This window comes from Chelmon rostratus, chromosome 4 (genome assembly GCF_017976325.1).
Source record: "Chelmon rostratus isolate fCheRos1 chromosome 4, fCheRos1.pri, whole genome shotgun sequence".
In the NCBI taxonomy this organism is placed as follows: Eukaryota; Metazoa; Chordata; class Actinopteri; order Chaetodontiformes; family Chaetodontidae; genus Chelmon; species Chelmon rostratus.
Genome location: NC_055661.1, coordinates 4,970,977 through 4,993,985, shown reverse-complemented (window position 1 = coordinate 4,993,985; position 23,009 = coordinate 4,970,977). Strand labels below are relative to the sequence as shown.

The window sequence follows — 23,009 nt, the reverse complement described above, 5'->3', positions numbered from 1 at the left end:
AGTGCACTGAGCTCTTAGGGCCACTGGAGCTTTCTCTTCTCTTCCATCTCCAATAACCCCATCCCCCCGTCATTCTACGAAAGCTCGGAGATTATTGGCCACTGCACACATGCAGGTGTTGTTTCTGCTCAGGGAGCCTCGTCAATTATTTATCCATGATCATAAACCACATAAACGGCGCCTCGGCTAATCCAAGGGACAATAATTATGAGTCTGAGCATGCACGAAACCGCAGCGAACACCTACTCCGCTCATTCAGACCAGATCGACACAATCCCTCGCTGATGAAAACAGTGCTTTCACACAAACACACATGCGCTTTCATAACCCACAAACGGCCCTTTACGAGCAGCCTCCCCCCGGACAAACCCAGCGGTACATTCCAGGAACTCAGCGGGTCTCTCCTTCACTTTATCTCCCACAGCTCTATCTCTCAGCCACATACTTTTTTTTCCCCTCCTCCTCATCCTCCTCCTCTCGCGCCTCTCCGTTTTCCTCCTCCAGCTGTCCTCTCCCACCTTCCTCCCCCCACACACCCACCTAAACTCCCTTCTCATTTTCTCTGACCTCCCATTACACTTTCTCACTCTATTTTCTTTCACTTTCTTTTTGAATTTCAGGGTCATTCATCTGATGCTTTGGTCTTTTGTTCTCAGAAATCATATTTATCTAAGTGACCCCTTAATGCTGTCTCCTCTCACCTCCCCCGTCTCTCCCACTTTTCCTTCCTTTGTTCTTGTTGCCTGATACTTTTTTCCTACTGTTCGCATTCAAATGAAGTTTCTCCCTCAGCTTTGCTGCACACACTCCAAATCAGTGTTTTTCTTTGAGATGAGCGCTTTTGGCAAAGAGTGGAGGTATTAAATCCCGAGGCACAGGAAGTGTGGGGTTATCAGGGAGTGTCTCGTTTCCTGTCTTAGATTGAAGAACTGGCTGGCTGCAGGAAAACAAAAGGCCCAGCATCTTCTGCAGGAAGTTGAGACATGGACCACAAATGAGGCGCTGGATGCCTGAGATACTGGTGTGCACCAAAAAGGAGTAATTTAAAGCACAGTCAGTGTTAACCAAAGCTTGATTTAACTTGGCTGAAAATGTTGAAAACATATCTAGATTTAAAATGACTTGAAAGAAACCCCAGTGTTGTGGAAAAAAAATATTCAGAGAAAAGATGCCATGGCAATACTCAAGGTCCTTATTTCATCCAAAGCAATTAATGTGGACAGAAAGAAATGAATAAAGAAATATCAAGCTGCTATACTGTATGTGTACATCTGAATAATGATAATAGTAAAGTCAGCCGCCATGCAATAGTCTTCCATCTCCTTCTTAGCACCATAGCAAAGAGCTGGTATGTTATAGCCTGTGTACCACAAAGATGAAATAAGATAAGATAAAACTTCACTAATCCCACACTGGGGAAATTAAATTGTTACAAACAGCAAGCATCCAAAGCGAGACAAAGCACATGCAGATAATCAGTTCGCAAACCAACAATAGAGTTTTTTAATCACTTGCATATATTTTTTCTTCCGTCCTAGGCAGTCGTTGGTTTCTGTTTAATTCTGTATGATTTTCAAATCAGTCATAGTTTTGTAAAGGGCAACACTCTCTCCTGTGTTATTTCCCAGCATCTCAACTCTTCTGAAAAACCCATCGTCACTGCTGTACTGCTTCTGTCTGTATGATGAATCCGGTGTGGTCAGGCTTCAAGGCAACAAAAAAAAAAAAATGACACGGTGTGATCCATTGTTGTTGTGACACGTGATGTTTATTGTGATGAATGAAACAGCTGGTTAAGACCGGGTTAAGGGACGACAAGTTGTACACACTTTTATCGCCAATGTCCAATATATTGCAATCTCACACAACAGTATGGGAGTGAAAGTACACTTAGAAATCTAAAAAGAAAAACCTGTCTAGCACGCATTTGAAAGTGGTATTTTCTCATATATCATATGGTCTTTAAAGGGCCACATCAGTCTTTCCGTCATCAGCCCTCATACAGGTTTAGAGTCAGCCCTGTTTGGTGAAACTCTGTCAGCCTCTGTTCTGACCCTCTGCTATTTAGTAGCGACTTTATTTCATTCTCGTCTCATATCCTTTGCCTCCCTGTAATTTACAATCTCCGAGTCGACTTCTGCCATCTGGTAGGAAGTGATGTCACCAGCTGTACCAGGAACAGTTTGTTTCACTGGAAGCGCACTGCAATTATCTACGGCTGGTGGTTTCAGGTCAGCAGTGTACAGAGCTCGTGGTGCGTTCAGGAACTACTCGGTTCAGACGGTGCCTGTGCAGCACAGAGAACTGAGAGAAAAGCTCACGACCATCTTTTCTAAAGATGAAGCATAATAATGTAGTATCACAGAATGGATTACAGTGTGTTTTCTTTGCTTTTTTATTCCTATGAGATCGTTGATAGTATTTATAGTATCTATAGTATCTTATACTCTGATGTGTCTCCAGTTGGCTCACTATGTGACTCCCCTCACCTCTCCCTCAGACCAAAGCATTTGTGTGTGTCTGTCTTTATCACAACCATGTTTACAGCCTGGACCGGGATTAAAGGCCACAAGGGGAGGAATCGTGCTGTGTGTGTGTGTGTGTGTGTGTGTGTGTGTGTGTGTGTGTGTGTGTGTGCGTGTTGAGGAGTGAGGCAGGCTGGGTGTGTGTGAACGCAGTCATGGTGAGTGAAGTGTGACATTTGGCGAGCCGTGCATCTGTTTGCATGATTGTCCAACGTCCAGACTAAATGGCAGGAAATAATAAAGGGAGAGACCAGAGAAAAACAAATACCAGGTTTCAGCTTGGGAGGAAAAGGAGTCAACTTTGACTATGAAGCACTTTGTACAAACACAGTGAAAAGCTTTACTATGGCTGGATATTATTTGAAATTGTTGGATGGCAATGTCAAGCCGAAACCTGATTTTCAGGACCAATACTTAAACACAACTATTTAGTAAGCATGAACATTAAAGGACTGCTGTCTAAAACTGCCAAAACGGTTTAGCTTCAAGGTTCATTCTTGCCCTTGAATGCAGCATCTTGACAAAACAAATTCCTAGTTCAATGCACTCGATGCGTCTGAACACGGAGTGAGCCGCTCTCGAGATGCGGTCACAAGGCCTGAAAAACAAGTAGCTTGAAATGTAGTTAGTTAAGTTAGACTTGGAAATATCTGATCCAGATCTGACTAAACACGAATCAGAATGAACTGATGCCAGTTTTGGTAGATGGTTTAGAAGACTCAGTGCTTCTCATGCTTTCTGTTGCTAATGTGGTAGAGGCTGTAATGGCTAATAAATCATTTACCAAAGCTCAATAGATCAGTTATAATCCATTAATAAGAACGTCAGCTTTGGGTTGCCAGGTTGTAAAGCATCTCTCTGGCTGACTTGCGGTTGCAAATGTTAATAGAGTTATTAATAAAGGGTCAGAGGTTTCTCGCGTTGTTGTAAGCTAGCAGCAAAAGTCAGCAAGTCATCTGCAGTTATAAATGTTAATAATTTGGGTGGATTTTGGTCCAGATGCTCTGCAGCCTTTTTCCAGACGCTTAGTGGTCAAGCGTTCTGTTGGAGGGTTTCGTCTGATGAAAGAATAAGGCTGATGTTAGTTTGTATTTTTCTTATTGCCATGGACGGACCACAACATAAACATAGAAATCTTTAAAACAGGTGATGAAGTGCTCACTGTAGTTTTAAAGAACAGTTATTCAGACAGGGAGGAAGAGTTGGGGCTGTTTTTCAGCAGTGGATTAATCCACGTTTGGTGCTCTGTTGAGTATTTGAGGCTCATTGATGTGTTTTTAATAACAATGCAGCTCTATGGCACAGAGGAGGAAAATATATGAGGCTTTGGTTACACACATACTTCAGTTCATCGCTGGTTTTGCTTGTTTTTTTATTGGACTTTTGTTGACAATAACTGGAAAATATAGAATATCATCAGTCTTCTCCTGTAATTCAGCAGGCAGTGGTTGTGCTGTGCGGCAGGAATGAGCTGGGTTTCGCAGAATCATTGCAGAATTCTCCTTTCAGAACATCAAAGAGCAGGTCACCTGTGGGTTAGGATTCAGATTTAGTTATGTGTGCTTCTGCTGCTTCCAGCTCTGAACCCCCCTCCCACTGAAAGTATGGACACATTTCCATCTGAGGATAACGGACCTCTCTCTTAAATCTTACGCCAAGCGCGCTCCCTGTCGTCTCCACGTGCGGGAGGCTCAGATAGGAACCAGATTTTGCAGCTTGCTTTAGACCAGCAACAGGCTTGGACTGCTCTTCTCCGTGCCCTGGTGTCTACCTGTTTTTCAGTCTATTTTCTCTACTTAATGCCTGTTTTCATTTGGCTGAAGTTCCTGTGATGGAAAATCGCATCCAGGCTGACGAGACTGACTTTCAGTGCAATTGTGTGTGTGTGTGTGTGTGTGTGTGCGTGCTACAGTAGGCCTGTGTTTGCTGTGTGAATGCCACGGCATCCATGAGTGTATGTTTATGTGTGTTTGCACAGGACATCTGTTATGTCAATAAGCCGGGCTTCTCTCTGCGCCAGCATCGACTGCTGCAAGTGTCGAAGTGGAGTCCAGAGTTTACATCATACTCTGTGGTCAGTGGCCTGACTTGGCCACGCTCTTAACCCTTCTGGTACAATGTAAGCTTTCAATAACTATGGATGACGTGTTAAACGGAGAATCAGTTGGACAAAACCTGCCACAAGTGCAGATTTGAAATGTTATCCCAGTTTTTACAGTAAAAACAAAAAGGGGTGTTACCAAATTGACTGGACAAAATTAGAGCTTAAAGTTCTTCTGCTGGCATTAATTAAACCCCTAAAACTCATCTGTGTTCATCAAAATTACATATTTAGAAGAGTTTTTCCATTAAAAAAAAATCCACTTGTGCCTTACAATGGCTTAGATATAAGCCATTTCAATACAACTCTCTGGCAAACCTGTAAAAATTTCCAAACAGTGCTCTGGAAAAAGGTCTCTGCAGGTTACAGTTTGGCTCGTTGTTGTTGTTCAGATCTTTTAATCACTCATAAAGGCTCAATTCTCCTTTTGCAACTTTGCAGCTGCGAGTGAGACTGTCGTTGAAATGCTGAGGCCTGGCATCGTAAATGTATTTGATAAAATTACCAAAATAAAGCACAGATTCACGTCTTTGCATAACAAGAAGCCCAATTGGGCAGAAAACGCAGAGGCCAGACCACCAAAGACTCTGAATTTGTTTTAATGCAGTCAGACAGGTAAAAATTGTTTTGGGCAGGTTGTGATCGTTGTATTCTGCTCGAGTGGGCTCCAGCCATGAAAAGCTGCTGTTGAATGATGGCTGTGCTCCAATAAATGAGCCCCTCCTCGAGTGGTGTGACTGCGACCGGCGGGGCGCCGAGTTCAGTCGGCTCGGCTCGACACGCAGTGACTGATAACCGATGAGTCATCACATGACCGATCACATGACTGATTGTTCTTGATACTCTCCTGTCAGCCAGCAGTAATTTGTGTTTAGTGCCAATTTTCAAATATTAGCATGATAAGGTGGTAAACATTCGGATGTTAGCGTTGATCCTGTGACCATGCCGGCTGTTGTGGTTAGCATTTAGCACAAAGCACCACTCTGCTGAGCTGCTAGGGACTGCTGAACAGAGGCTCAGCTCTGTCACTTGAACACAGTGGTGATACATGAGAGGTGCAAACTAGAGTCAATAAACATGTTGATCATTAATCAAAGAGCAGACTGAGCCTCAGCAACATTTGTAGGCCTTCACTTTGTCTCTTAGGGATCAAATTCATTTTTTTATACCACTTTAAGAGACTTATTCCATCAAATCTTTACAGGGCTTCTGAGCTGTCAGGTCGGGGGATTCTTTCTCCTCAGAAATGTGAAGCAAAGGTTTGTTTGCCTGCTGCTGCTAAAAACCTCTGCAGGCTTTTGGAGCGTCCCGTCAGCGACAGCTGAAATGTTTGTGCGTCTGTTTTTGGCCTCTGCGGACGAACACACAGTACATTTGTTGAGCTCTCCGGCAGCAGATTTCTGTGTGTTTGGCAAGGAAACGAACAACGTGCCACACTGTGATTTATGGTTGTACATATTTGTCTTCATGCAACACTATCCTTCCTTCCTTCCTCCCTCCTCCAGTCGACATACGAGAGATCCGGGAGCTGCGGTTGGGGAAGGGCTCCCGTGATTTTGAGCGCTACCCGGAGGAGGCCCGGAAACTGGATGCCGCCCACTGCTTCATCGTACTCTATGGGCTGGAGTTTCGCCTCAGGACGCTCAGCGTGGCCGGTCAGTGTGTGCATACTGCGTGTGTGTGTGTGTGTGTGTGTGTGTGCTGGTGATTCCCAGTGAGTTTTCACAGATACTGTTTTGGAAAAAAAAAAGTAGCATTTCTGTCTGTCAAGAAAGACGAGCAGTCACATGATCAGTTATTTCCCAGAGTGTCTGCTGTCAACATTCATCCACAGTTTACAGACCGACTCTCTTCATCAAATTTGACTTACTGTGCTTGCCATAGTGTGTGCACACAGTTTTCCTCGTGGAATGAGGGATATTTCCCCGTTTTTACCTCCACATAAAATGAAAGCCCATGAAAGTGGTCTAGATGATCTCTTAATTATTATTTTTGTGAGTTGTTGTAACTCATTAAAAGTTAGGACAAATTCACAAAAATAAGACCTAAGCTCCAATAAATTGGGATTCACCTTATATATGTAAATAAATGGTGATTTAAGCATATTGTTGCCCAGACATACAACCTGAAATTTGAAGGATTCAAGTCGTTTTTTTCTTTTCTTCCCTGTGTCGTCTTTATTCGTGTCTTTGCAGCCTTCAGCGAGGAGGAGGTCAACATGTGGCTCACTGGTCTCAACTGGCTGATGACTGACACTCAGAGAGCGCCCGCACCGCAGCAGACAGACAGGTGCTGTCGACCTGTCCGACTCTATGTATTCATGAACTTGTTAGAAAGCTACTTAAAGGAATACTTCACTGACAGTCTTTTCGGTTGAGTATCAAAATCTGAGCCACGTGGGCCTGAAAATGGATTAGTTTGGAACTTGTTTGTAGTGATGGAACATTTGATTATCAAAAGTATTGGCAGTTAAATTTCCTTTGATCAACTACTATAAAATGTAATCTCAATAATCAACTTTTTGAAGCAAAAATGCCAGAAAATCATGAGTTACAGCTTCTCAAACATGACTATTCACTGCTTCTCTTTTCTTCTTATATGATTGGAAACTGAATACCTTTGACTGTTGGTCAAAAAACAAGACACTTTATTGACCAATTAGTGGAATGATGAAAGAAATTCATCAGGCGTGTGAGCATTTTAATTTTGAAAGATAGATCAGTGGAGTATTCCTTAAATTGTATCATCTGCATACACTGATGGAGTGAAAACACTTTTCCAGTTGTCACTGAAAACACTCGACGCAGACTTCTCAGTTTATTTAGTCAAAGTTAGAAATGTTGCGATTAGTTCAGCGGGCTGAGCGATCGACATGCATAGCTGCAGCATTTATTTGTGTGTTTGTAAAGCACTTCACACGTTCCTGCACCCCCTGCGTGTGTGGCGATGACGACGTCTGGTCACATCAAACGAAGTGGCGACCTGGAAGGGGAAGGGTGGTGCTGGTTGGAGGACGGGACAAATATTAGTTTTGGGATGAAAATATTTACTCCAGATGAATGTGCGGAGGCAGTTTTGGCTCGTGTGGCGCGAGCAGGAGAACAGAGAGAGGCTGTGAGTGTGTGCAGAGGGAGCTTTGTTGTTGACATAATGCGAGCGCTATATGTTTGGAAATGGTCAGAGGAAATGAAATGGCTAATTTTGTCTGTTTATGACAGTTGTGTAAACTGTTTGGGGAATAGATTCAATGAATGGCATTTTTTTTTCACTCTGTTCGACAAATATAGACAACTCTCAGTATCTACCTGCGACTTGTTGCTTTAAGTCGACAGTGTACGGAAATGGAAACTATAATGATGCTACAGCTATTGTGCATGTTATTTTTCCACTTTACAAAATAGGATGAATGTGTTTGTGTCTGTCCAACCTGCAAGCCTGTAGGTGGATGCTTTTCAGCAAGCCCACATAGCATTAGCTACATCAGCTATCAGTTATTATCAGTTATTTAAGCTGCGTGTTCGTTTGCAACATTCAGCATTTGGGAGGATCCATCCATCTTTAGGTTTTATTCCATCCTGAAAGTGGAAGCTAGTTCACACAGCGGTGTGGAATCCAGTCCTGGATGCTCTCAGAGTTGACCGAGCTGTCCGACTCCTGTCAGGAGAAGGGTAAAATCCAGCAACCCCAGCAGATGTTATGAACAGTCTGCTTTTTCATCTTTCCTGATTATACAAATAATAGAGAGACTAACTAAACTGCAGTATAAGAATAAAGTTATGTCTTTACTTCCATTTCTTCAACAACTTGTACAATGCTGACTCTTTGCCTGGTGTGTGGTAGCTTTAGCCTCAGGCTTTTTCGCACAGTGTCATGTATGTAGTTATGAAACTGTGCATATGTAACAGCCGTTTTCCATCAGATGGAAACAATTGTTACAAAAATGACGTCATTGATTTTTGTAAATATATGCTTCTTTTGAATTTGAAGTTGGGACAGGAGCAACAGAAGACTGGGAAAGTTGTGGACTGCTCCAAAAACACCTGTTTGGATCATTCCACAGGTAAAAAGGTTGATTGGTAACAGGTGATAGTATCATGATTGGGTATGAAAGGAGCGTCCTGGAAGGGCTCAGTCGCTCACAAGCGAGGTTGGAGCGAGGTTCACCACATTGTGAAACACATATATGGGCTCAGGACGCTTCATAAAACTGTTGTCAGTAAACACAGTTTGTCGTCATGCATTTCACCTGTCAGCCATCAGACCCGTTTTCTACAGGAAACACGTGATTTCTATTTTTAATTTCAGTTTGACTTTAAATTCTTGTAATAATGACTCTTTCAGTCTCATGTTTTCTTTCTCCACCCTTCCCTCTGTAGGTGGCTGAGGAAACAGTTTGAAGTCATGGACAGGAGCCACGAGGGCAGGTGGGTGACTTGCCACAAACGCGTCAACACCCTATCGTAGCTTTTACAGCAGCCTGTGATGGATGCCCATTGGCCGGTCCGTCACAGCAGGTGGAACGCGAAGGTGAAACTCGATCCAGATGTCATCAAAGAGCACATTGCACCCCTGTCAGGGATCTACCCTGACCTTAACCTCCACAGCCTGCCACACACGTCCACAGCCGGAGACTCCACATATCACACACGCACTTTCTCCGTCTTTTTCTCTCTCTCGCGCTCTCATTAATGCATCCAAGCTTCTGTTTGGGTGGAAGCCGCTCCAGGACAAACAGCCTGCCGCCGCCCGATAAGCAGCAGGATGTGATGCGTTGGGCTGGGAGAGGGCAGCTTCCCGTCTCCTGTGAAAATAGCAACAGTAGCAGTAGCTAGACAGAGGGAAGTGGGTGGAGAGACGAATCAGACCTGGCAGCAGCAGCGGTCGTTGACCCCAAACGATCTGCCCTGCCTCAGAGCAATGACCTGGATTTTTTTCTTTCTCTACCTGCTTTTCTCGCTTCCTTCCTCAGTCTGTCGCTGACGGCTGATGGTTGCATGTGTTTTGTGAATAAGTGAAAGTGATTATACACGTGGTTGTCCTAGAAAATAAGGAGAGGTAGAGGCATCGGGCGTCCCGGTAGCTCACCTGGTAGAGCCCATGTCATGTATTAAGGCTGAGGCCTGGCTGCAGCGGCCTCGGTTTAATTCCAGCCCACACCCTTTCACAAGAGCGCCAAATGTGTATTAATCCACCACTGAAAATAGTCCCTACCAAATATGTTTTTTCCTTCTGTTAAGCAACGTTTGCTAAAAACAAAGATTTACATCTGTAGTAGGAACCAAAGGGCATGGAGCTGAGAGCCACAGTCAGGGTTGGGAAATCAGAAAGTATTTAGAGACAATAACTAAAGGATAGAATAACACCAGCCTCTTTCTTTAAATGGCCTCCAGTGTGTAGGATTTATTAGTATCTATTGAAAGCACTGGAATATAATCTTCATAAACCTTCTTGCCATCTGCCATCATTGTCTGAGCCTGAACAATGAAAACATTACAAGAGTCTCTCTTTACTTCATGCTCAGAGTGGAAATGTAGAATCCTGACATTGACATCAGCTCGTCAAACCGTACAGCGCCATCTCCTGGTAGTCTTGCTAGTAAAGGTGCAATTCAAATATTGTTTGATTTTGGAATTATGATTCTTCTACGTCAGCACGTTCGGACCTTTAATGTCTCTAATGTATATTTCCTTCCTTGCTTTTTTGTCAGCATCACCGTGAAGGATGTGAAAGCCCTGCTGCCTCAGGTCAACTACAGAGTCCCCAACATGCGCTTCCTCAAAGACAAGCTACAGGTCAGACCAGAGTGATGCATGACAAGAAAGTCTGTTTGTTAATGTGTTTGCTTCTCCACCCGCAGCTGGATGTTCTGACTCGACCGCAGCACTGTTTTGTGTTACACTAATGCACATCCTCCATGTTCACACAGGAGGTGGAGGCCAAGAGCGATCTATCGTACCCCAACTTCGCACAGCTCTACAGGACACTGATGTTTGACGCCCAGAAGAGTGTAAGTGTCAGTTTTGGGTTTGCACACAAACACAGTCACACAGTCACGAAGAAGTACTCAAATCCTTTACTGACATAACGGAAAGATTACTGCGTTACAAGTAAGTAAGTTTTGTCTCTTACTTTGTGTATTATGACTCTGATGCACCACAACAACAAGAGCAACTTCCTTGTACGCAAAACTCTTCCTGTTTCTCAGTCTGGACATGCAATGATTGATTCAGAATCGCACTTCAGTACCGTATTTGAGTACTTCTGCACTCGCACCACACCATGCTCACTTTTTCCTTTTCTGTTGATGCTTCACCTGGCGCCCTCCCACCTGTCTGTCACCTGGTCCCTCCCCTTTTGTTCCCAGATTATTGAGCAGCTGGAGCTCTCCTTCCCTCTGCGGTGAGTCCCTCCACCTCCACCTTCACCTCGTCCTCATTGTCCACTCCCTTGTCTTCACGTCCTCCATTCTTGTTCTTCTACTGGTCCAGCTTGTCTTTAGAACACGCTTATCAGTGTCCGAGGGAAGGTTTCGGTTTAAGGAAAGTGAAACATTTCCATATGTTTTTCGCCATTAATGGTACTTTGTGAATGTGAAACCTTTTCCTTCATGTTATGGGACATTAACCTAAAAATGGCATAATTAGCTCAGGCATAGGTAGATGAATAAGATTCGTAGCCAGACAGCCCTTTGTATGTTTATGCATCATGTCTCATGTAGTTGAACTCTAACTTGCACTCCTCTGCTGTCTGACCTCTTGAAAACGGTTGTGTTTGTAGGAATGTTGACAGACCCGAGCTTTGTCAGATCTCCCTCTACGACTTCCAGAAGTTTTTGCAGATGGACCAGAAGGTACAGAGCAAATTCACCCGTCAGCACAGCACAAACCTGCCCTGTTAAAACTGCTTTGTGCTCACTGCTTCATCCGGCTTGTCTCAGGACTCCTGGGCGTCCGATCTGACTCGCGTCAGGGACTTCCTCATGGGGTACATGAGGGGTGGGCCGCAGCCTGAGCCAATGCTGCAGCTTGACGAGGTGAAACACTGCAAAGACGCAGATGTGCACAACAACTGAAATTAACTGTGGAGATATTTCCCTACCTTGCAGTCTGATCATGTGCCTTTATGTTTCTAGTTCCTGACTTTCCTGTTCTCTAAAGAGAATTCTGTGTGCGACCCTCGACTTTCGACTGTTGTTCCTGATGACATGAAAAGGCCGCTGTCTCAGTATTGGATCTCCTCTTCACACAACACGTAGGTCTCAACATTTGTGTCTGTTCAGTAATGTTCATACAGTATGTTAGACCTTCATAAAGACACACTGAATAAGGAGCTTTAGGGAAATATTTGTAGTTAGTGGTTTAAACACCACATTTTGCTTATTTGCTGTCTTATTAAGATTAATTTGAAAGGATAGATATCAGTCTTATCCACGTATAGTTTAGCCTAGCTTAGCTTTAATGTTTAGCGTAGCCTAGCACAAAAGCTGCTAGTTGAACTTGTTTAATAAATGTTGCCTTCCAACAGTTCAAATGTCTGTCTTATTGACATGTTGTGTAAGAAGGCTTAATGATTTAGAAATTTGAATGAGCCGTGGTTTGATTAGCAGTTACCGTGAACACCAATGAAGCCAATAACAGCTAGCAGCTCGTAGCAGCTTTCAATGCTTTTGGAGCTAAAGCGCTTCTTGAATGTGTTAATGACGTTCTGCTTTCTTTACCAAAATAAAATGTGCTTCTTTTTCTTTCCTTCTGACAATTGCTAGTCTTTAAACTAGGCTAACCACATCATGTTTATATTGAATATTGTCTTAACAATTAGCACAGTACCAGTCAGAAGTTTGGACACATGAAGGAGTCTTTATGATGTTTCTGACTGTTGTCATTAAGTGTAATTCTGTCAATTGTATCGTTTTTAATTCAAAGTCTACATTTTTTTTGAGATGTCTTTGTTGTGACAAGTTGACATTAACCAAGAAAACAAAACCTGCCAATGTCTCCTGCCACCAGGGCTGAGTCACCTAACAGGACAGCTAGCTGCATGGCTAACAGAGCTAATTAGCTAATGGCAGCCACGGTTAGCGGAAGGTAGTGGTTGCTTTGGCAACAAGTAAAGCTGAATCACCTCTGTACTGTATTCCCTGTTGTCAAACTGGTCATATAACATTTAATGACATCTCAGTGAAAAGTTCAAGATTGTACCACTGTAGTTGAGGTCAAGGAAATTATTGATGATGAGCTATAAAGTCATTTGAGAGTGTGATAAAGCTCAGTCATGTTAATGAATAGCACAAATAATGCCACTACAGTTGAGATTAAACTGCAATAGACAGGGTTTTTTTTGTTTTAATGTATCATTATGAAGTACATTTTGATTGCACAATGTAATGACTAATGAATAATAACAGCATAGACTGACTGGCTGGTGCTTCAGTCCGGCTGCCGCCATTTCTATCTGCTTTCATGTCTCCACTATAGATTAAATGAATGAATGAACTTGTGGAACTCGTGGAAATTTGGCAACAAATGCAGAGCGTCCTGTCTTGTTGGTAGTTGCTCTGAGGAATAGGGAAAGCGATCCGGTTGTCTTGGCGCCACTTGGAAATTCAACCAGTAACTTAGTTGAAAATTTTCTGTTTCCACTCGAAGGAAAATATTCATGACATAATACAATGGTGTCTTGACAGCCAATGTAAAAACCAACCACATATAACTGTTCAATGTAATGTTAACAGCTGAGTGGAATCATTAGTTGCAGCCTTTAAGCCATGAAGGAACTCTCTGATGGCATTTTCTGAGTGCCTCTGTTCTTATGAACTCATTTCCATGTTCTTGTTCTTTCAGGTACTTGACAGGTGACCAGTTTTCCAGTGAATCATCTCTAGAAGCCTACGCCCGTTGCCTGAGGATGGGCTGCCGCTGCATTGAACGTAAGAGTCTCCAACATTTGATGTAACTCACAAGGAAAATGAAATGGTGTCTTGAAGGAATCCACTGGGCCTGTTTCTGTGACATTGAGGATATTTTGCCGCATATTCAAATGTCTTCTGCAGTACCCCCTTAAATACTGGCTGATGACCCCGGTCAGGTTATGCACAGGTAAAAGCCTCGATTCAGAGCACTGGGGGGTTTGTACCTAAGTGTGTGTTTTCTGATCTTAGTGGACTGCTGGGATGGACCTGACGACCTGCCAATCATCTACCACGGACACACCCTAACCTCCAAGATCAAATTCCTGGATGTGCTGCACACCATCAAAGAACACGCCTTCGTCACATCTGAGTAAGTGGATTAAGATGCCATTGACGTCACAGGTTTCAGTCTGAAACCTAGTAGTATAGTTCATTTTGGTGTAGTGTGGTGATTTAATTAAAAAGAAAATGCATGTGAGAAATGTTACTTGGCTTTGTTAGGTCACGCCTGCCAGGTGACAAGACCACTGCTGTCCTAACATTCATCAGAGTAAAAATACATTGATGTTCATGTTGTCTGGTTAGTGTGCTGACATTTAAACTGCACACCAGCAGCGCCTTTAGAGATTAACACAAGAGTTCGCCCGCCCACTGCTGTGCTTGTGCAGGTATCCTGTGATCTTGTCCATCGAGGACCACTGCAGCGTGGTCCAACAGAGGAACATGGCCACACACTTTAAGAAGGTGTTTGGAGATCTGCTGCTCACCAAGCCAGTCGACAGCAACGCGGAGGAGCTTCCCTCACCCCACCAGCTCCGCCGGAAGATCCTCATCAAGGTACACAGACAAACACACATCTGCATTTCACTGCAAAGCGGAGGCTGCATCCTTCACAGTCAGCAGTATTAGACACACATTTCAAAGGGGCACACTGCTCAATACAAAGATGTAATATGATCTTGTTGTCAGTCCAGATTTTGGTTCAGGTAGGTCCTCTGTCACTTAACACCATGCTGAAAAGCAGTGTTTCTCTGCCCTCTCTGGTTGTCAGCGGTGAAAAGTGTGCTTTGTCGCACCTATAACCACCTGTAGGTTTGAGAGCCACTGTCATTTGGAGAGGAGGTGCAGGCTCAGCCTATGCTTTAGACCCTTCACTGGACCCACCTTTGTAGGCTGTGTCCTTAAAAAAAATCAAGCAGGGGGCAGCTGTTATCTGGTATGGCTGTAAGGTGGCCTACAACCAACCATCACTCCCCCTAATGATACTAGGTAAAGTTACAGTGTCCATGAGAAAGATCCCTGACCACCGTTAACACATGGTGGATGAGAGACACTTGGTCCGAACTGTTTAAGACCTTTTTGAACGTCGTTTGATGTACACTGTAAAATGCTCCCACATCTTTCATGTTTTACTTCTTGTGTTGCAGCACAAGAAACTGGTGGAAGGCACGCTTTATGAGGAGGTGTCATCAGCCAGCTACTCTGAAAACGACATCAGCAACTCTCTGAAGAACGGCATCCTTTACCTCGAGGACCCCATCGACCACGTGCGTCTGTCTTCAGTGCTTGATTATGTGTGATTATTCATGAAACACACAGTCAGGGTGTTGTATAGTAATACTGAAATGGGTTTTGGTGTGATCTGCAGACGTGGACTCCACACTATTTTGTCCTGACCAGTAATAAGATATACTACTCAGAGGAGACGTCTCACTACCAAACAGCTGATGAAGAGGAGGATGATGAAGGAAAAGAGGTAGGATGATGATGATGGTGACTAGAATGGTGTTGCTGATTGTGACAGCTATAAGGAAAAAGACTTTATCAGACGAAGGTGATGTAGTCTTTTCCTCAGTTTCTTCTCTCTTTCCTGTGATTTGCCAGGAGTGTAACAACAACGAGCAACACTGCGCCGAGCGCTGGTTCCACGGGAAGCTGGGTGGAGGTCGCGATGGTCGACAGGTGGCTGAGAAGCTCCTGCAGGAGTACTGCGAGGGCGGGGCCAAAGACGGCACCTTCCTGGTGCGGGAGAGTGAGACGTTTGTCGGAGACTACACCCTCTCGTTCTGGTCAGTGACGGAAGAAATTGTAGAGACACATTTATAAGACAGTGGAGGAGAGGAACAAGATGTGATCATAGCTGCATACAGCAGGACAGAAACCCAGCTGAAAAAGAGAGATTTGAATGCTTCAGCATTGATTCAAAATCTGAACACTACACATAGATAGAAAACAAATTCATCACAACATCTGCAGTCAAAATAACAATTGCACTTAATAGTAATGGAAGGATTTCTATTTTTTGTGCATTCCATGGAAACGTTTATTTCTAGGAAAAATCAATACAGTAAATTTAAACAAAAAAGGGATAAAAGCACCACAAGTCATCCACTACGAATTTACATCTCAATCACCTCTTATGGCCTTTACCCTGCAGATGAGTTGTTCATTTGTCACGGAGATGGTTCAGCTGTTATCATGTGATCTAACAAGTCAAAGAGTGAGGGAGGCAGAATGAACCTTTACAAGTACAGCAGCACTTATAAATCAGTTTTCAAATCAAACAGAGGTTTTTTTCAGGTGAAATAGGAGTAAATTATAGTGCTGAAAGTTTGAATTAGTTCTAGGTCTCCAGCCTGAGCCTCATAACAGATTAGCAGAGATCAGCGCTCTAACTCAGTCCTGTTCATGTCGTCCAGGCGCTCAGGTCGAGTCCAGCACTGCAGGATCCATTCACGTCAGGAGTCTGGCTCCACCCGCTTCTACCTGACTGACAACCTGGTGTTTGACAGCCTGTACCGCCTCATCTGCCACTACAGAGACACACCTCTGCGCTGCAATGAGTTCGAAATGAGGCTGGGCAGCCCCGTGCCTCAGCCCAATGCACACGAGAGCAGAGAGTGAGTGATCAGTGTCTGCAAGGAAGGGTCGTGCAGAAAAGCCAAAATGAGATTAGTTTGTCGTAAAAGAGTTGTCTGCTTTCCAGGTGGTACCACTCCAGTCTATCCCGAGTCCAGGCCGAACACATGCTGATGCGTGTTCCCAGAGACGGAGCTTTCTTGGTGCGGAAACGCAGCGAACACAACTCCTACGCCATCTCCTTTAGGTAGACAAATCAAGGCGCACTGAGGACGATCGCATGACAGCATCAACTCATCGGTTTTCTGCTCCATCTCTTTCTTTTTGCAGCTGATTTTCTTTCTCTGTCCGTAGGGCGGAGGGGAAGATCAAACACTGTCGCATCCAGCAGGAAGGCCGTCTCTTCATGCTGGGCAGTTCAGCAGAGTTCGAGAGCCTCGTCGACCTTGTCAGCTACTACGAGAGACATCCACTGTACCGCAAGATGAGGCTCCGCTACCCCATCAACGAGGACACTCTGGACCGGATGGGCACCACGGTTAGTCTCACAGACTGAATACAATAACAACATGTCCAGCACAGTTTTACAAAGCTGAGGCAACATCCTCCACACTGAACAACTGTCATTGTTTCTTGATAAAAGATTTGATGTTATTGAACTAAAATCTAAAAAATCTCAAACAACACAGCATGCTTCCAAACAGTCAGCCGTTAGCATGTAGCAGCAAACAGTAACTCTAACTTGCAGCACATAAATATTGTGACTGGTTGTGTTTCATGTTGCTGCTGTACCCCTAAAAACAATAACTAGAGAAGTAATAATTATTTGTTGTTTGTTTCCCAGGAGCTTGACTATGGGGCGCTGTATGAGGTCCGCACTCCTCACTTCTATGTGGAGGCCAATAAGATGCCCACTGCACGGGTGAGTGACGCCCTTTGTACTATGGACCTCCAGTTTAATCAGTAAATTATTATTCAGTGAATATCATAACAATTAGGAAATTATGTGCAAATGAAATCAAGATCATTATATGTAATAGTAAAAGGAGTAAACAACCCATAGAAACAGCAGTACAGGAAGTGCAAAGTACAGTAAATATGTGCTCAGCTTTGTAATGCAAATGGAGATGTATAGGCTGCATAATGTACTCTTTTTTTAAGAATTAATAGTAAAATGACTAATCCTGAAGAGAAAAGTGGAGTTTGTGGGTGAAAGATTTTGTGCTAAAGGGAGAAAAAACAAAACCAGAAATTAGGAAAGATGAGGAAAAAGAGAAAAGGAAAAGAAAGAAGGGAGACAACAATACAAAGAAAAGAAAATAATAGTAATGGAAGCATGTGGTCATGGAAACCACTCATCTGTTGAATGTTGTGCCCCCCAGTGGTCATTTGTGATATATACTGTGGCAGGCTGATGGTATTTCCTTGCTGCTGTGTGTTTCAGTGTACAGTCAAAGCTCTGTACGACTATCGGGCTCAGAGGGAGGACGAGCTCTGCTTCCCCAAACAGGCGCTCATCCTCAATGTGGATAAGCAGGAGGGCGGCTGGTGAGTGAACCTCCTCCTGTGAGTCTGCTCCATCACACGGTCTCCTTCACACGTAGGGCAGCTTGTCATGAACCTGTGCGTGGTCTTTAGGTGGCGTGGTGACTACGGAGGAAAGAAACAGCTGTGGTTTCCTGCAAACTACGTGGAGGAGGTTCCCAGCTCTCCCACCAGAGAGCTGGATGAAGCAGTGAGTTCTCGTCGTTACGCCGAGCAGAGTGTCCAGCAGTCTACGTGTTTTTCCAATCATAATGAGTCTTTCTTTTGTTTTGCGTTGTTCTGCTGCGTCAGTCCACAGAGAACAGTCCTCTGGGAACATTCCTCAAGGGCTTCATTGATGTCTCCACCTGTCATGTAGGTGAGTCTCATAGACAAAGCTGTTCCTGAGGCAAACAGAGGTGATAACTCCCATGAGTGTATGGAACATATGTTTTTTTATTGTGGGATGAAAGTCTGAAGGAATTGTCTCTGTTTCTGATGATATGGTCTTGAAGCTTCACCTCAGCCAGCGTCTGGCTAGTTTGGTTTAAGTGTTTGCAATTGTATTTCTCTGGAAATAGACATACAGTGGTTTACCAGCAGAAAAGCTCACCTCATGAGGATGGTCATCAGCAGGTGCAGCCACATTACAACTGTCATCTACCCAGTAATGAAACAGGAACTAGCTTTGATGTTACCATCATGCAAGCAACTGCAGCAGGGACACGTGCAGACATCTTTTCAGTGTATCAGTGTACAAAATTCCCCTGAGCTGTCGTTGTCTTGCTTGTTTGATGTGTAGTGTGTCCATGAAGCTGATACAACTGTCACTATATCGCTGCTTTAGTGATTTTATTAGGCCTCAGACTGTTTGTATATGAATCATAAGGTTCAATAGTGGGTGAGGCTACATGACTTTAGCATATTTTGCCTTTTTTAATAATAGGCTGCACAATCGGGTCATAATTATTTTTTATTATTAATTTCAACTGAACCAAATTTTAAGTGTCATCTTTAAAATATACAGTAAATTAGGTGATCACTTCATGGTAGTCTGTTAACATAAATGCTAGTCCAGTTGCTTTCCTGTGGCGCCAGGACTGATAAACACGAGCTTAATTAAATCATGTTGTCCATACTCAACAGAAAAATAATAAAGCTCACCAAAACCGTGTTGGTTTTTCTCTCCACTGCTCCATCCGTCTGTGTCCAGTGGTGCACAAGGATGGGAAGAATTCACGGCCTTACGTGTGCACAATCCACTCCCAGCACCTGTCATCTCACCCGGTACAGACTCTGGATGTGGCAGCCGACAGCATGGAGGACCTAACCAGCTGGGTCACCAAGATCAGAGAGGCCACACAGAACGCCGACGCACGGGTCTGTATGATGTAACTGGCGTTTTGGGAATAACTTTATATTGTCAGTTGTGGCTTAAGAGTATGGTTTTCTGATCTCCATGGTAACAGATGCAGGAGGAGAAGCAAATGGAGAGGAGGAAGAAGATTGCAGTGGAGCTGTCTGATCTCGTGGTCTACTGCAGACCTGTCCCCTTCAATGAGGACAGTAAGGATCAAACTGCTCTCTTCTTCTCTCGCCTCACGTTTTATCTGTTTCTGTGGGTCATTTTTTGATTTGTGTGATTTGCTGCTGCTTCCAGAGATCGGGACAGAGAGGGCATGCTACCGGGACATGTCCTCCTTCCCAGAGACAAAGGCAGAGAAGTTTGCGACACGCGGCAGAGGGAAACGCTTCCTGCAGTACAACCGGCGTCAGCTTTCCAGAGTGTATCCCCGAGGACAGAGGCTGGACTCATCCAACTACGACCCGCTGCCCATGTGGCTCTGTGGCTCCCAGCTAGTCGCGCTCAATTTCCAGACCCCAGGTCAGTCCACACAGTAGCAATCGCTCTTTTCACCAAGAGATAGAGAGCGTATAGGCTGCTACAGAGAGCCAGGGGCAGACGTCAAGTTGATTCATCAGGTGCTTTATTGTCTTTATCCCGGAAAACTCAAACAAGCATGATTTTGAAGAAAACTTGGTGGTCGTTTTCCTCTTTTAGCTAGAACTTTAGCCTCGTTCGTGTCAAATCAGCCTCTTTGTGCAAGTTGTAATCTTGAAATTGCAATTAGTGTTACAGTTGGTGCTTGATGATGAGTAAGTTGTTAATTACTAGTTCAGTAGCTTGTTCACAATAGTGAAAAACTTCCCAAAAAAATGAAAAAATCCCATTACTGGCACGTGTTGCTTTTCTTTTTAAATTATGTATCTTCTTATTGGCAAATTAACAGAAATCGTCACATCTTCCTCCACGTTCAAATGTCTGCAATATAGTGGCCACCAGGGGGAGATGTCAACATACTGTAGCATCTGTGTTAGTTCAACATGCTGCATCCCATTTTAGTGATAAATGTGGGGGGTCCAGAGATGGTTACAAGGTAGAAAATCAGACAAAACAGACAATGTTCCTGGTACAGAAACCAGTTTTTAAAGGCTAAAGTCACAATGATGTCTGCAGCAGACATTGCTTACACAGTCACTCACAGTAGACTTTAAGAGGAGAGCAGCACCTGAATGCATCATTACTTTTGGTCTTAGTGACAAAAAACGTGTATTGAATAAAATATGAAAGTGACTGTGTGTGTGTGTGTGTGTGCGTGTGCGTGTAGATAAACCCATGCAGCTGAACCAGGCCTTGTTCATGCTCGGCGGTGGCAGCGGCTTTGTTCCCCAGCCTGATATCATGAGGGACGACGCCTTTGACCCTTTTGACAAGGACACTTTACGTGTGGAGCCAATCACCATCCAGTTACAGGTCAGCTCAGCTCCATCATAGAGAGAGCAGAAAATAAAACCCGTAATAAAGCCCGGATTAAACTAGCTGTGAGACTCACTTTGTTTCCACAGTCTTGTCACAGTTTGTTGTCTTGTGTGTGTGTATCAGGTGCTGGGAGCTCGCCATTTGCCTAAAAATGGCCGGAGCATCGTCTGTCCCTTTGTGGAGGTGGAGATCTGTGGAGCTGATTACGACAGCTGCAAGTGCAAGACAGACGTAGTAGGTAAGACAGCTGCCGACCTCATCCCCCTTGATTTCCATTCATGTCACATGTTCGCTGAGAGTGGAGCGCTCACTGCCTGCGTGCTATCCGTCTCTTCCTCCTGACCCTCCCAGCTGATAACGGTCTGAATCCTGTGTGGGTGCAGAAGCAGTTTGTGTTTGACATCCACAACCCCACCTTCTCCTTTCTGCGCTTCACTGTCTACGAGGAGGACATGTTCAGTGATCCTAACTTCCTGGCCCAGGCGACCTACCCTGTCCGTCTGCTGCGAACAGGTGAATGTGGAGTAACGGATGCTGATTTTGGACGGTTTGGGAAAACCCCTGTTTTAAGAACACCAAAGCTACAGCTGAGAGTCGTAAATTCTTCCTGCCAATGTTTTGACAAATTCAGATCGATAAATATTCATCTGTTGATTGAGTTATGTCTTGTGTGTTGCCAGGCTACAGGAGCGTCCCTCTGAAAAACAGCTACAGTGAAGAGCTGGAGTTGGCTTCTCTTCTGGTCCATATAGAAATTGTCAATGCCAAGGTACACAACGCCGGTGTCACAGAGCTTTTCAATTTACCAGTTGATCTACGTTTCAGCCCTCACTTATGGACATCAGATTTCAGGTAGTGACCCGAGAGAATGAGATTGCGCATCAAGTGGCTGAAATGAGTTTCCTCCGTAGTGTAGCTGGGCTCAGCCTTAGAGATAAAGCTAAAGGAGCTCAGACGTCCAGAGGGAGCTTTCTTGTGTCAAAAGGAGCCAGTTGTGGTGGTTCAGGCTTCTAGCAACTGGTAGGAGACCCTATGGTTGTTCCTGAACATGCATTAGAGATTATATATCTTATGTGGCTTGGAAAAGCCTCAGGATCCCCTAGGAAGAGCTGGAGAAGGACAGCTTCCTTACCCAGCTACCAGCGAGACCCGGCCTCGGGAAAGCGGCAGAAAATAGAGAAAACAAAACAAAATGCTTGTTGTACTAAAAGTTAATAATACTAAATCAACCTGCCCTACTGCAGGCTCATCCATCCACAAGCTGTAACGTACGCTGTCCTTGCTGTCTTCCATTCCTCCCTGTGGCTGCAGGAGGAAGACGATGAGAACCTGTACATGTCCATCCAGCGGCTGCGGGATCGAACCAGCGAGCTGTCGAACCAGGTTTCCCTCCTGGAGAGGTCGGGCTCAGGAGACCTCAGCTACCAGCAGAGTCTGGAGGAGCTCAGAGCGGCTCAGGATCAGCTGAGTGAGCTGGTGGAGGCTCGAAACCGCAGGTGACTGATAATCCAGCACCACACTGAGGAAAAAGATTTCCATAGAGGCATGGATCAGTTGATTTGTGTAGATGTCCATTTAAATTTCATGTATTTTCGATAATAAGTCCTTTGATTAGTCTATCCAACAGAATATGAATTGAAATTTTTGATAAAACATGTTCTGGTTTCGGCTTCACAATTGTGAGAATCTGCTTTTTTTTTTAAATATGACTGTAAAATGAGTATCTTTGGACTTTTAATTGGACAAAATGAGCTCTGTGAAGTGAACCTGCATTGATTGTTTTATATTGTCAGACCTTTAATAGATTGAAATGACTTTAAGAAAGAATTAAAATGATATATATTAGTCATTTGTAGCCCCGTTTGTTATTTTTGTGGGGCTGCAACTCACAATTATGATGCAGTTCTAGTCTTAATTGATCATTTGATCAACATAATGTAAGCAAATATAAAAAAAAATGGCCATCACACAAACCCAAAGCCCAAAGATATTCAGTCATAAAAGACTAACACAAAAGAGAAAATATTCACTTTTGAGATGTTGGAATCAGTGAATTTCAGCCATTTCTTCGATTAATCAGCTAATTCTTTCTGCTCTTTTTTTATTAGATATTTTTGCATTAATAGTATAATAAATGCCTTATTTAGGAGACCTTTTTTTCATTTTATTTATTGTGTATTTATTACAGTAGTGCTACTATAAAATGTGGCATCTTCAAGTGGATTTTTTAAAATTGGTGACATTTATTTGATCTAAATGCAAGTCTGCTGC

At 43.8% G+C, this 23,009-nt stretch overlaps 1 protein-coding gene across 1 annotated transcript in view; it reads left to right on the top strand.

The window, feature by feature from the left end:
- LOC121604927 (1-phosphatidylinositol 4,5-bisphosphate phosphodiesterase gamma-1-like) overlaps positions 1 to 23,009 on the top strand; it is a 29,735-nt gene that overhangs the window by 4,340 nt on the left and 2,386 nt on the right. The window contains exons 2-31 of the mRNA XM_041934562.1: positions 6,132 to 6,281; positions 6,822 to 6,915; positions 9,003 to 9,050; positions 10,334 to 10,418; positions 10,553 to 10,633; positions 10,991 to 11,025; positions 11,404 to 11,476; positions 11,564 to 11,659; positions 11,759 to 11,877; positions 13,467 to 13,552; positions 13,784 to 13,904; positions 14,203 to 14,371; positions 14,962 to 15,081; positions 15,183 to 15,290; positions 15,419 to 15,603; positions 16,234 to 16,434; positions 16,521 to 16,640; positions 16,748 to 16,931; positions 17,238 to 17,315; positions 17,838 to 17,941; positions 18,032 to 18,128; positions 18,230 to 18,296; positions 19,131 to 19,297; positions 19,387 to 19,483; positions 19,578 to 19,802; positions 20,587 to 20,732; positions 20,862 to 20,976; positions 21,090 to 21,251; positions 21,419 to 21,507; positions 22,050 to 22,234. Of these exons, the coding sequence (XP_041790496.1) occupies positions 6,132 to 6,281; positions 6,822 to 6,915; positions 9,003 to 9,050; positions 10,334 to 10,418; positions 10,553 to 10,633; positions 10,991 to 11,025; positions 11,404 to 11,476; positions 11,564 to 11,659; positions 11,759 to 11,877; positions 13,467 to 13,552; positions 13,784 to 13,904; positions 14,203 to 14,371; positions 14,962 to 15,081; positions 15,183 to 15,290; positions 15,419 to 15,603; positions 16,234 to 16,434; positions 16,521 to 16,640; positions 16,748 to 16,931; positions 17,238 to 17,315; positions 17,838 to 17,941; positions 18,032 to 18,128; positions 18,230 to 18,296; positions 19,131 to 19,297; positions 19,387 to 19,483; positions 19,578 to 19,802; positions 20,587 to 20,732; positions 20,862 to 20,976; positions 21,090 to 21,251; positions 21,419 to 21,507; positions 22,050 to 22,234 (3,607 nt within the window). The remainder of the gene's footprint in view (positions 1 to 6,131; positions 6,282 to 6,821; positions 6,916 to 9,002; positions 9,051 to 10,333; positions 10,419 to 10,552; positions 10,634 to 10,990; positions 11,026 to 11,403; positions 11,477 to 11,563; positions 11,660 to 11,758; positions 11,878 to 13,466; positions 13,553 to 13,783; positions 13,905 to 14,202; positions 14,372 to 14,961; positions 15,082 to 15,182; positions 15,291 to 15,418; positions 15,604 to 16,233; positions 16,435 to 16,520; positions 16,641 to 16,747; positions 16,932 to 17,237; positions 17,316 to 17,837; positions 17,942 to 18,031; positions 18,129 to 18,229; positions 18,297 to 19,130; positions 19,298 to 19,386; positions 19,484 to 19,577; positions 19,803 to 20,586; positions 20,733 to 20,861; positions 20,977 to 21,089; positions 21,252 to 21,418; positions 21,508 to 22,049; positions 22,235 to 23,009) is intronic.